The sequence below is a fragment of the Anabrus simplex genome, chromosome 1, assembly GCF_040414725.1.
Source record: "Anabrus simplex isolate iqAnaSimp1 chromosome 1, ASM4041472v1, whole genome shotgun sequence".
Lineage (NCBI taxonomy): Eukaryota > Metazoa > Arthropoda > Insecta > Orthoptera > Tettigoniidae > Anabrus > Anabrus simplex.
In genome coordinates, this window is record NC_090265.1 from 1,101,421,018 (window position 1) to 1,101,434,835 (window position 13,818).

Sequence of the window (13,818 nt, forward strand, 5' to 3'; positions counted from 1 at the left end):
TTCCGTAGTCTGCTAGCCCTTTTCTATCCCTATATCACCGAAAACCTATCTGAGTTAATGCGAAGTTAAACCAATAGCAAAATATTACGTTCTACTACCTACATTTTTACCGTTTAGAGAGACGCTTGAGTGCCGGAATTTTGTTCCTCAGGAGTTCTTCTACATGTTGGTAAATCTACTAACATGAGCCTGGCGTATATGAGTCTTCAAATGAACCCTCCTCTAAATCAAATGAAGTAAATAAGAACTCTTACGCTAGACATATACCATTATGAAATAGAAGTCCGACTCGTTGGCTGAACGGTCAGCGTACTGGCTTTCGGTTCGGAGGGTCCCGGGTTCGATTCCCGGCCGGGTCGGGGATTTTAACCTTAATTGGTTAATTCCAATGGCACGGGGGCTGGGTGTATGTGTTGTCTTCATCATCATTTCATCCTCATCACGACGCGCAGGTCGCCAACGACAATCAAATAGAAAGACCTGCACCTGGCGAGCCGAACCCCTACTGGGATATCCCGGCACTAAAAGCCATACGACATTTCATTTTCATGAAATAGAACTCATGTTCTATTAATTATTTTGATGCCCGAGATTTTTGTGGTCTTTTAGTTATCACGAAATTATCAATGATGGTAAAAAAAGGTTGATAACTACAACTGTTTGTGTGTACACTGTAGCAAAGCAGATTTTAAATTGCCGTCAGTTAGCTGACAAGGTCATTCTTTATTTCCTCTCCGCTGCAGCTCCGCTGCTCTTGGCGGAGAGCACAGTGCACAGAGGCAGTATCTTTTTATTGACCACTCACAGTGGGGGAAAAAAATGATAAATGCTCGTGATTGCCTACAATAATTCTCTCTGAGACCATTGTTACTTAGTATGGCCACACCTTTTGCCTCACTATTCTGTGAGACATCTCTATCTGTAATAAATGGCATTTCAAAATTAAATAGTGTATGCTCCTGTTGATTTAAAGAGTTCGGGACGTAGAATTGCCATTAATCTCGAAAAGTCGATTTTATGTGCCGAGAAAATGTTCCACCAGAAATGTTTTTAAAGTCGTGTTTTTAGAGTTCATTGTGAATAGTCAAGACAACCGCGATATTAAATTTACCGTGTATTCGATAGGAGTAGGCTATGTGCCGACACAAGGTTTCACGCTCTCCCTACCTTGTTAATCGTTATTTTCATCATCTCGCATCCAAACACCCATGGGCGAGCCTCGGACACTCCCGGCACTAAAAGCCACGCGCTAAATAAATAAATGCCTTATATCGGATAAAATATGATTTTGCTTGTTTTTTACTCGAGTCAAGCCACATAATTATATACCTGATTAATGGTTCTTCATTATTTGATCAGTCAGTCAGTATACTTGAAACAATGTAATCGTGCTGAAAGAATGGGGAGGAAGTTCAGAGTTCCAAAAATTAGCAAGTTCATTCTCCAATCATGCAAATCTCTCAAGCAGTTTTCAGAACTAGGCACTAAAATTAGCTGACTTTTATTTCTAACCATAATGCAAATATTTTCCCTTCATTGCCACTCAGTGGTTTGATGAACGTAAAATCATTCTTCTTCCACTATTTCTTTCTTCTGCCAATTTCCTTATAACCTGGCGAAGCCGCGGGTGCGAACTTTGTCGGAAATGTAACTTGGCCTTGTTTTACGGCCAAATGCCCTTTCTGATACAATACTATGTTGAGGGATGCATTCACTATCGCATGTTTCTGTGGTGGTTTGTAGTGTAGAGTGCTCTGTCGTGTTTATATGAAAAGGATTGTGTTACGAACAACACGAATACCCAGTCCTTAAGTCAAAGGAATTAACCTCGCGGGGCTAAAATCTCCAATCCGGCCGGAAATCGAACCCGAGAACTTCTGAAACAATCTTTTTATTGCAACATAACATGAATATCTTCAGCTGCAATGGTTTATAAGTACATTTTGAAAAATAAGAATCTGCTCGGATGTATAACAAAATTAGAAGAAAATTACTGGCATGCTAAATCATGCAAAAAAAAAACTCGTTTCTTTGTGTTAGTATCTTCCTTCTAGCCATTTTCTCAATTTTTGGGTCGGTACATGTGTTTTACGACGAGATGCCCTTCCTGACGCCAACTGTATGTGAAGGAATGTAATCACTATTGCGTGTTTCTGTGGTGATTAGTAGTGTGATATGTTGTGTGCAGATTAAGATGAATATTGAGACGAACACAAACCTCCAGTCCCCGAGCCATAGGAATTAATGATAAGTTACACAGTTAAAATTTCCCAGCGGTACTCTCTGAACTTTAGGCCACAATGATGATCATACAGCCAAGGAATTGAACGTTCCTGTTCCTCCCAACTATACCCAACATCAGTCCAGAAAAGTTGTCCAGATTTCACTTGTCATTTAGGGTGTATGGCAACCGTAGGGTCATATGCTTTTTAAAGACATGATGAAGAACTCCAGGCACTGGTTGAATGAGATGTAGATGCAATTATTCATAGTTGGCAAAAACCTGTTTTGGAATAAAATCGTAGGCCTAACTGCTTTACCATCTTATATTTAGCGTAGGCCTATAGCAAGGATTACAGTAAGTGCTATTAATTTATTTTATTTAAGGTTTTGTAAATATGCATATAAAAAGGTCTCTAGATTTAGTTTGAACTTGGTTATTATTTTAGGAAATTAGTGTTATTTACTTAAGGTGTATTTGTTGTATGTTATGTTTTATTGAATCATCTTTAATTGGGAAAATAACCTCTTGATGATAAATCTATTCTATTCTATAAAGATTATGGAACAGACATAGTTATATATGCCTACAGAAATACCTATATGCATATGCCAAAGAAAAATTTACAAAACATGAATTAACAAAAAATGGCATAAGAACAATACAATAACTTAATATGGATTATTTACACACTACTTCATAGTTGCTAGGTCTCTAAAACGACAGTGCCAAGCTCGATAGCTGCAGTCGCTTAAGTGCTTAAGTGCGGCCAGTATCCAGTATTTGGGAGATAGTGGTTTCGAGCCTCACTGTCGGCAGCCCTGAAGATGGTTTTCCGTGGTTTCCCATTTTCACACCAGGCAAATGTACCTTAAATAAGGCCACGGCCGCTTCCTTCCCACTTCTAGCCCTTTCCTCTCCCATCGTCGCCATAAGACCTATCTGTGTCGGTGCGACGTAAAGCAACTTGCAAAAGTTTCTAACCCAGCTGAGGATAGCCAGTGTCGCAACATTGACATCTTTCAGGTTCCCAGGATAGAATCATAAACTGCAGTCCTTCACAGTGTGTTGAATGACCTGCCTTTCATACTCACAATCACACTGAGAAGAGAGAGTTCTGCTTCATTATTTTATATGCAGGCTATCTGTGCAGATCTCGTCTGAGTGTCCCATACACTTCGTGGCAATTCCATACCGACTGGTTTCTTGACAGGGTGCATGAAGTTCCGATGTTCCTCGGGGATAGTATCATTCCACATCTCTGACCACTTGCTGTTGAAATTAATTTCAGCTTCAGTGATTCTGCTGTAGGTACTTCACGAGACTCTTCTTTTAACACAGATACGGATGAATAGGGAGCTCGGGTTTGGATATTAACATAAGCAACATTCAAGAAAGTTTAAGAAGGAGCTACCCAACCTCGAGCAGAAGGCAGTCACCAGTCAGCACAACATAGAGGTTATACAAACATTTGTATGACCTGTACGTGTACTTTCCAGCTGATGCACTATCATGTGCCGTTGGGCTCGTCACGAGACCTTGAGCGAGTTAAAGTGACTCTAATAAGCCGACATTTCCTCCAGTGGGCTCGACTACGGCGAGGCTTTCCACGTAATATTCACTTCTTCATGGGAATTACACACAATTATTCTACCGTAACAGCCATGAACTTCAGTTTGAGCATTTCACTTGAGTGATTCACGATGTGGAAAGCAGGACTTACAAGTTTGAAAATGGACTTAGGAGGATTCAAAAATGGCATTTCAAGGATACACTGAAAATTATTATTATTATTATTATTATTATTATTATTATTATTATTATTATTATTATTATTATTATTATTATGTCTTTGCTGGCAGGATGTAATGTTTACAGTGCACTATGTCTTCTGGTATGGGCTAGAATAAATTTGTTACTTTCATTGACCTGTCTCAGTCTCAGCTGCGATGCATCTTCGGTATGTTCGTACCCTTATCCTTGGCTTTGACAATATGAAAGTGACCGAGGTATGAGCGATGCTAGTAATGCCATTCCTTATGCAGCCAGTCCCTGTTATGAATGGTGTGAAAATATCGCTCATAGGGTCGGTTGGTGCATGCATTGCAGTGGGCTTGGCAGACTGATATGTAATAGCAACTTCTGGCTCTGTGAGGAAAGCAATGGGAAACTACCTCACTCCTCATTTCCCTGGTATGCCTCTTCAGTGACATGTAGGCTATCTATGACAGCTGTTAGTGGAGCTGTAGAGGATCAAACTATCCTTTGGGCTGAATTATTATTATTATTATTATTATTATTATTATTATTATTATTATTATTATTATTATAGCTGTTTTACGTTTTTCAGAAACGCTGAGGTGCCGGAATTTTCCCAACAGGAGTCGTTAATTAACGTACCGGGAAATCAAACTACATGAGGATGGCGTATCTGAGCAACTTCAAATACCACCGGAATGAACCGGGATCGAACCCGCCAACGAACTCAGAAGGCTACCGTTCTTAAAGGCTAGGTTTACACTAGCAAGTAACATGAGCAAGTTATTGCTGCAAATTCTTGCAAGGTACTTGGTGCTGGGTTTTACACTTCATGCAAGAAAACTAAGCAAGTTACTTGCACAAGTTTTTCACAAGTAACTTGCAGCAATAACTTGCAGATACTGTTTACATGTGGTTGCAGTGCTAGTCAACCAAAATTACGACATACAGGCAGATGAGATGTGCTGCATCTCTCTTATTTCTTATGAATAAAGAGCAAGAATCATATGAGTAAATAAATAATTGGGACTGAGCAAATTACGCCAGCAAAATTTACAGTGCACTGAAGACAAATAGATAACATTTCTTTAAATTTGAAATTGTGCTATGAATGCGGTGGTAGTTAATATTAAACGTGCAAATTTTCATTCGAATAAGGATTCCTGGAATGTTAAAATTTGAAAAATCATGAAATTTATCTCTCTCCTAAATGATGCTTAGCCCATAACAGATCAGAACGAAGTGGGAATGTGCTACCCAGTGGCGGCTGGTGCAGAAAATCAGTTGTGTCCTGTAACCCATCCCCCCTCTAAAAAACATGTGCGGTTTTCAAGAAGCTCTCCATTGAGTTTTCCATACTGAACAAATATGCAAACAACCTTAAGACATATACACATTCCTCATACAAAACTAATTAAACACACAATGAAATGAAATGGCGTATGACTTTTAATGCCGGGAATGTCCGAGGACAAGTTCGGCTCGCCAGATGCATGTCATTTGATTTGACACCCATAGGCGACCTGCGCATCGTGATGAGGATGAAATGAAGACGACACATACACCCAGTCCCCGTGCCAGTGAAATTAAGCAATTATGGTTGAAATTCTCGACCCTGCCGGGAATCGAACCCGGGACCCCTGTGACCAAAGGCCAGCATTCTAACCATTTAGCCATGGAGCCGGACAACATACAATAATACCTGCAATGACAAAACATTCACGAACTCAGAAATACTTGGTGTGAGAGTGTAAAAATAGATCTACTCACCCAAAATCATTGAAAAAACAGCAAGTGTAAAAATAGATCTACTCACCCAAAATCATTGAAAAAACAGCAACGTCGTAATGCAAAATTACATGTAATGTTGTTATAGTGAAATTTATAAACTAGACATTTTGTAATTAAAGGAAATCACAATATCATGTCCTTATTTTGACAACGTAAAAAGTACAATTTTTGTAGTTCATCGATTTACAAGTGTGGCTATGGAATAGGCAAGTTGGGAGTATTAAAATACATGTCGGGAACAGCTGATGGCTTCCTCTACAGTATTTTGTTTTCCCGTTTGCTCTGAGCGATCCCCTCTTAAAACTACCGCTGAGTCCAGAAGTTGCTACCTACCACGCTCTCATTTCAGTCGAAATGCATGCGTGACCAGTGCTACCTCTATGTGGTCGAACGAATCGCTGTGAAGTGATATCTTGGCTGCTGTTTCCACAGCACATCGGAAACGGCAGAGTTCCTGCTTTCTGGCAAAAAGCTTAGGAAATTCTCCCTTAGCTGTGATGTGCACAGCACCCGGCGTGGAGCACACGACTAGTTACCTGGTTGTCAGGGAAGTTGAATTATTTCCTATTCTTTGGCTCACGTCCTTTTCAATGCACTGTATTTGACTGCAGACAATAACATTAAATTAGTTTATTTTTCAAATAGACAATGTGCTGCAGCACTTCAGCACATTAGTTACGGCCGCCCCTGCTGCTACCTGACAAAGGTTCCCTATGATTTTGTCCTAGGGATCAAACTCACAATAAACGGGCCCGCCCAGTCCGTATCCGCGGTAAACAACAAAGGGCTACAAATCTGTTTGGTAGAACACAGAAAATATTATTTCATATTCTAATTCAACTATTTAAATTTTCTGCGTTTTGGCAACATTACATTCGTTGCATGTAGGCTCCTTGATATGATACTAATTCTCTCTTGGCTTAAAATGTTTCAACGCCCGGTACCCAGCATTTTCCTCATCCGAAAAGTCAGCTGCTGCTTCGGTCAAGTGGCTTATGAAAAGTACCGTCGAAATGCCGCCACGTTACGCGATTGTTAAAACATTAACGCACTTAGGGACCTGCCCTAACAAAATTAACTTCATCTCCTAAATAAGACAAGCGTAAAATTTCATAAAATCACAATCGAGAATCCTATGCACAGTATTTTGACAACTCAACAAGCAACTATGGTAATAAATATTCCGTAATAGGGAACAAAGGATCTACAACCTCGCTCTCACAATCATGTGCAAAAGAAGAAGAAAATAAAAGCAAATAGGCTTGGCTTTGTTAAGAAACATACTCTATCCGAAGTCGTTGCTACGCTACTCTCCATGAATTTCATCGCTGAGAAGGAATAAACAGGAAATTCAACTATGCCATTCCACTTCATTTTCAAAAATCTTCAACATCTATGAAATTTGAAAAATCGTAGTTATAATTGCGTATTATAGGCTACTGTATACATGAACATATCCTACATAATTTATTTATACATTTACTGCGTACCAATCACCTAAAGCCTTAGCATCCCTGAGGAGCCACTTTCTAATTTTGCAAGTTTCTTCACTTCCTGGGAAAATTGTGCTTTCAAGTCGTACCATTTTCGCAGTATTTCCTCCAGTGACGTGTTAAAGTCCTCCGCAATTGTGTTGAAAGCATTGGATTTCTTACTTTTGTCTCTGAATTCACTGCTGCGAACGTCCCAAATTTCTGGGAAGCTCTCGATTTTTGTATCAATTCACTAGTGTCCTTCCTGGACCATTCGCGTTTTTCCACCATTTCTGAAAAATAAATGTGAGCATATGTGTGGTGATTGCATGAATGTAATTACGTTTTCCAATTTAAATTACAATATGCACAGAAATAAATGTGTGAAATGTGATCACCTACTTACCAACTTGCGCCTTCCACTTGAACAAAACAGGAATGGATTCTAGCGGTGCAAGTAACTTGCGGAAGCTCACGAAAATAATGTCCTTCATACTGCTTGCACGATACTGGCTGCAAGCTTCTTGTCCAACCATTTGCTAACCGCTGCAAGTCAGCTTGTTGGGGAAATTAGACTTGCAAGTGGTGCAGCAAGTTGCTCTGTGCAAGTAAATTGCTGCAAGAACTTGCTAGTGTAAACGTAGCCTTACCTTATTAGCCACTCAACCCGGCCGGACTGAAAGCATTTCTGAAGACAGAAATTCAAACAGTGAAGTGACCGTAACCCTTAACCGCAAACGGCGGGTCACGAACCTTAATTGGTTAATTCGTCTGGCTCAGGTGCTGGGTGTTTGTAATGTCTTCAACGTTAGAAATTAAGACAAAAGCCGCAAAGGAAACATTTAAAAATATATTTTATTTGGCATTCGGCAAGTAGCCATGCAGCCAGCAAAAACATCATAAACAAATACACAAAGTACATAACATATATAAAAGAACACTATATCTAAAACTACAAGCAACAGTACATACCGTATATAAAAGAAACCTATATCTAAAAATACAAGCAACAGATGAAATATCTCAACATAAAAGAAATACAACGCATTTTATTCACTTCACGGCACACGCAAAAGAACCTTCGGCGATACATAATGTCTCATTCAGATCTTCAGATCAGTCATGTGTAAAAAATGAGCAAGTGCTAGGTTAATGTTGGTATCAAATCTTCTTAGTACGCATATTACACTGGTAGGGACATGAATAAGGGCCACTTTTTCATACAACCGAGAATGATGTTAAAATCGACAATTTCCTCTTGATCCTTGTCGCACATAGGAAAATCCACTACTTTAATTCTATGAAGATGATTTGGATAGCAGCCATGACCGAGACGAATGCGTATGATGGACGTAAGCTGGCACCTACTAAGATGTAACTTGTCTAACCAGGGTCTTGTTGGAATCTGAGGCTGATGAGCAGCGTAGTGTTGTTATTTAATCTGCTGCGTTATGTTCCAGTTATTCGACCAGCCATTGTGAGATTTGCTGCGCAGTAATGGCATGAAGTCCGTATATGGAATCGCCATAGCGTTATACGTTCCATCTAAGATGCTCTGCTTTTCTAGTTGATCTGCTATTTCGTTATGATCTATGCCAGTGTGTCCTTTCGGCCAAGGAAAATTTATCTCCATGCAAAGGATACATCAACATACCATCCAAACCGTCCAACAGGTCCTGTTCTCGAATGCCGAGAGGTATTTCAACACATCTGTCGTATTTTTCCTCCTGATTTTTAAAATTATTATTTACAATCTGCTTTACGTCGCACCGACACAGATAGGTCTTATTGCGTTGATGAGATAAGAAAGGCCTAGGAATGGGAAGGAGACGGCCGTGGCCTTAATTAAGATACAGCCCCAGCATTTGCCTGGTGTGAAAATGGGAAACCACAGAAAACAATCTTCAGGGCTGCCGACAGTGTGGCTCGAACCCACTATCTCCCGGATGCGAGCTCACAGCTGTGCGCTCCTAACCGCACGGCCAACTCACCCGGTTATAATAATAATAATAATAATAATAATAATAATAATAATAATAATGGCGTATAAACGAAAATAACATGTGCCGAAAAAATGCAATCTGATGTTGCCCATCAAAATAATGAATTAATTCATGACGGGACAATCAAACGCAAGACGAGAAATGTACACAGTATTTAAAGCCAGTCATTTATGGGTGCAGAACTTCTAAGGTTGGTCATAATATAATTTCGCGGAAAATAACAACTGTGACGACGTCAAAGAAAGCCCATCAAGAAATAGACACCGAGCTCGATAGCTGCAGTCGCTTAAGTGCGGCCAGTATCCAGTATTCGGGAGATAGTAGGTTCGAACCCCACTGTCGGCAGCCCTGAAAATGGTTTTCCGTGGTTTCCCATTTTCACACCAGGCAAATGCTGGGGCTGTACTTTAATTAAGGCCACGGCCGCTTCCTTCCCACTCCTAGCCCCTTCCTGTCCTATCGTCGCCATAAGACCTATCTGTGTCGGTGCGACGTAAAGCAAGTAGCAAAAAAAAAAAAAAAAAAAGAAAGAAAGAAATAGACATCATAACAACAGGAAAAATATTCGTAAGAGAGGTTACAATTGTTCTGGAGGATCTTGGCCATGGAAACATATAGCAATAGCAATCAAAGTGCGTTCAATTTGGAGATGTATTCGGGTAGGACTTACTTACTTACTTACTTACTTACTTACTCCATGGCTCTACGGTCCTTTAAGGACCTTGGCCTCCTTGACCACAGCTCTCCAGTCGTCCCGGTCTTCAGCACGCCTACGCCACCTCCTGACTCCAACGGTCCTCAGATCAGTCTCCACATCCTCCAGCCATCTCATCCGGGGCCGACCTCTCCTTCTCCTTCCTCCAGGGTGTCCTGTCAGTGCTTTCCTTGGAAGTCTTCCCTCCTCCATCCGTTGTACATGCCCCAGCCATCCAATTCGTCTCATTTTGATTGATGTCACCAAGTCCGGCTCCTTATACAATAATCTTATTTCTTCATTTGTTCTGATTCTCCATAAATCTCTCTCCTTCACCGGTCCAAATATCTTCCTCAGTACTTTCCTTTCCCACACATTTAATCTCCTCTCTGTGGCCTCAGTCAATACCCATGCCTCACTCCCATACATAAGCACAGGTTTAATTATTGTTTTGTAGAGAGTCAGTTTTAATTTCCTGCTTAAGTTTTTACTTCTCAGAAGGGGATTCAGTGCCCTGTAGGATCTGTTGGCAGCCTTAATTCGATTTACAATATCTGTCTCAACTTTATTTTCTGATGTTATTACTGAGCCAAGATATGTGAAGCTATCTACTGCTTCAAAGGTGTAACCATCCACTTGGAGTTTTTCAGTGTTCCTTCCATTTCTCCCTGTTACCATATATTTAGATTTAGCCTCACTTATCTCCAAGCCCAAGGACCCAGCCGCATCTTTCAGCTCCCTCAAGGCAGTTGTAAGTGCCTCGTTACTTCTAGCAGATATCACCACATCATCTGCATAAGCCAAAATTTGGATCAGTCTATTGTAAATATTACCACCCGGATTAGTAGTTACTGATCTTACAGCTTTCTCCAACACTAGATTAAATAACACTGGTGATAAGGGGTCTCCCTGCCTTAGGCCTTCTTCGGTTCTGAAAGATCTTGACAGACTTCCCTGCACTTTTACCTGACTTCTGCTGTTCTCCAGGGTCATCTTAGTCAGTTTTATTAACTTCTGTGGGAATTTAAACTCCTTCATTGTTTCCCACAATGTCGATCTCTTAACTTTGTCATAGGCTTGTTTTCGGGTAGGACACTGGCTATAAAAAGGAGAAAAGTCGCTTTGCTCCAAAGTGCAAACAGTGAGGGCCACAACGCAATAACACAATAATACCAACAGTGATGGCAGCTGGTAAGATGCTAGGACCTCTATTCTCTATTCAAAACTTTCAAAAAACCTAAAAGTGTGTCTGATAAAAGGTTAAGAAAGTATGTCTCCACATGAGAATATTTATGTTACTACTGTGATCAGCCACGGCTTTGCAAACTTAGATTCAGTAAGTGAAATACTCGGAGCAAAACGATGTCACGGAAAGAGCCTGATATCCCTATCGATGACTCTGGGTCTGATTTGATGTCCCTCAACATTTTGATGACACTTTACTTCCACATACCTACTGTAAAAGCTCAGAAGTAAGAACTAACAGATGCATGGAATGTTACAATATATGAAGAAATCTTGTTTGAAGTTCTTACTCACCACCGGTGGAGATATCAGGATTCTGCGCCTCCATTTTATCCACAGGATCTCTACCTCCCGTCATGGTGACACTATCTTCTACGGACACAAGTCTGAAACAAACGGGAAGAGTCAGTAAGTCTCGTCATGTCCCTAAAAAGCAACAAAGACCTCTACCACCTCGACTGCTCTTCAGTATTCTAGTAACCAAACTGTCTGCTACAACCAACAACGAACTCAGTGGCTACGTCTTGACAGCTCAGCATTGGGAAGGCGAGTGGGTAAAATCCCACCGTCGGTTGTCCTGAAAATGGTTTTCCATTGTTTCCCGTTCTCACTTTCAGGCAAATGCTGGTACAGTTCCTATTTATAGATCAGTCGATCCTTTCTCCTTCGTCCTTCACTACATCGCAGATCACCACACATCTCCTGGCTAGAGAGAGAGAGAGCCTTAAGTGACCCGCCGTACCTCATCAGGCTACGGAATGAGAGAAAAAACCAAAATTGGATCAATCTGCAATGCCACAAACAAAACCAGCAGAATTACAAGACGCAAACACCTTTCTAAGCACGCATAATCATGTAGCTAACGGACAATGATTCTTGGCCTAAATATAACTACGAGTAGGCTATTCTGTCACATCAAATATCCAAGGCAAACAAAATTATGCTGTAAAGCCGGCAGACAGAATGCAAACCTTGTAATTATTACTATAGTACAATGTACACATAAATTTAAAAAAAACATACGTAGTGTACTCCAAATTTTAAGTCCGATGTTCATTAAAGTATAGGCACGATCAAATTCGTTAATGAAAGACACACTTCACGTAAAACCATAAACGTCTGGGTTAGTTAGGTATTGTCCTGGGTCGATCCACGGTGGTATTTAACGCGATAACTCGGTATCGAATAATGAAACTGAAATTTTAAAAATTAGTTTACGTTGTGTATAGCGTGAATCCAACAAAGACTAATACTAATGTTATTTGATATACATTCCACTAACTACTTTTACGGTTTTCGGAGACGCCGAGGTGCCGGAATTTAGTCCCGCGGAGGTTCTTTTACGTGCCAGTAAATCTACCGACACGAGGCTGACGTATATGAGCAGCTTCAAATACCACCGAACTGAGCCAGGATCGAACCTGCAAGCTGGAGTCAGCAAGCCAGCGTCTCAACAGTCTGAGCCACTCAGCCCGGCACCAATAACGACTGTTGCTGTTATTATAAGACATATTATCATGGTCATCATCATCATCATCTCGCAAATATCCACATGGTCCACATGGTGGCGTGCCAGATGCGACCGTGCCGCATGCGACCCGTGCCACTAGCGACCGCATAATCTGTAACCGTGCCGGATGCGACCGGCGTTGACAGGATGCGACCGGCGTTGACAAGCAAATTGTCATTTGATAAGTTGTCATCACCTAGGATAAGGTAAGCTAAACGAAGTGCAATGCCATTTCAATGGTGTCCGGACGTTTCGTACCACGGACATTCCGTACCACTTGATTTTCGAGGACATTTCGTACCACCTAGGTCGTTATCTACCTGCGAACAGTTTTCCCATAATCCCCAAATATTTACGCCAGGACAATCCGTACCACTTGATGTCAAATTGGAATTCCATTTCCACGCCAGTGGGCATAATGAGCCTGACAGACAAACTTTAAAAATCAGAAACAAGAATAATTTACATTTGCTGAAGAAAACTTCTATATTATCTGAATAATTGCTTCTTGAACTATGCCTATCGCTTATGATTACCTAAATATGGTCATAAGAAAGTCGATTTTTTAAAGTATAAATCCTGAAACAAAACAATACAATAGAAATATACATCGTGTTCGGGTATAATGTGCCTGACGAGCATAAGGACGGATAATATTACTGTTATTTTGAATATTTATAAACTACCGGATTATTTCACTATCAAGTAAATAACATAAAAGATTCTGATGAACTGGCCAATATTGGTTTGAAGGTCACGCGGAAACAGGAAACTAATGAAAGGTGGAAGTAGTGAATGTCGAATACCAGATAAGTATTAACACGTGTGGCAGTCAGACCAGTTGCGCCCGAGTAGTAGTCACACCATGAGAAGACTCATGCGCCAGTAGTGGACAATGGATATACACATGAATACATTCATTAGGATATCGTTTTTACTTCGCAATATCATGTTTGTGGGTTACTGTGGTCACGTCCTAGTTCGTGAATCATGGGCAACGGCTGGGTGGCCTAGTAAGTGGTCCTGAGAGTCGGGATACCAGTTGCTATGGAATGGGAGTGGACATTTCGGACATATTCTGAGTCGTGGCCCTCCTTGTGCTCAGGCGGCTAGGACTATACAAT

At 40.7% G+C, this 13,818-nt stretch overlaps 1 protein-coding gene across 10 annotated transcripts in view; it reads right to left on the bottom strand.

The window, feature by feature from the left end:
• The window catches only part of LOC136858058 (band 7 protein AGAP004871), a 493,935-nt gene that overhangs the window by 233,043 nt on the left and 247,074 nt on the right, over positions 1-13,818 (bottom strand). For 7 of the 10 annotated variants that reach the window (XM_067137306.2, XM_067137302.2, XM_068225407.1 and 4 more), the window contains one exon: positions 11,479-11,570. In XM_067137306.2, coding sequence (XP_066993407.1) covers positions 11,479-11,542 — 64 coding nt within the window. In that variant the 5' untranslated portion in view covers positions 11,543-11,570. The remainder of the gene's footprint in view (positions 1-11,478; positions 11,571-13,818) is intronic. The other 3 variants (XM_067137307.2, XM_067137304.2, XM_067137303.2) reach the window with 1 other exon arrangement.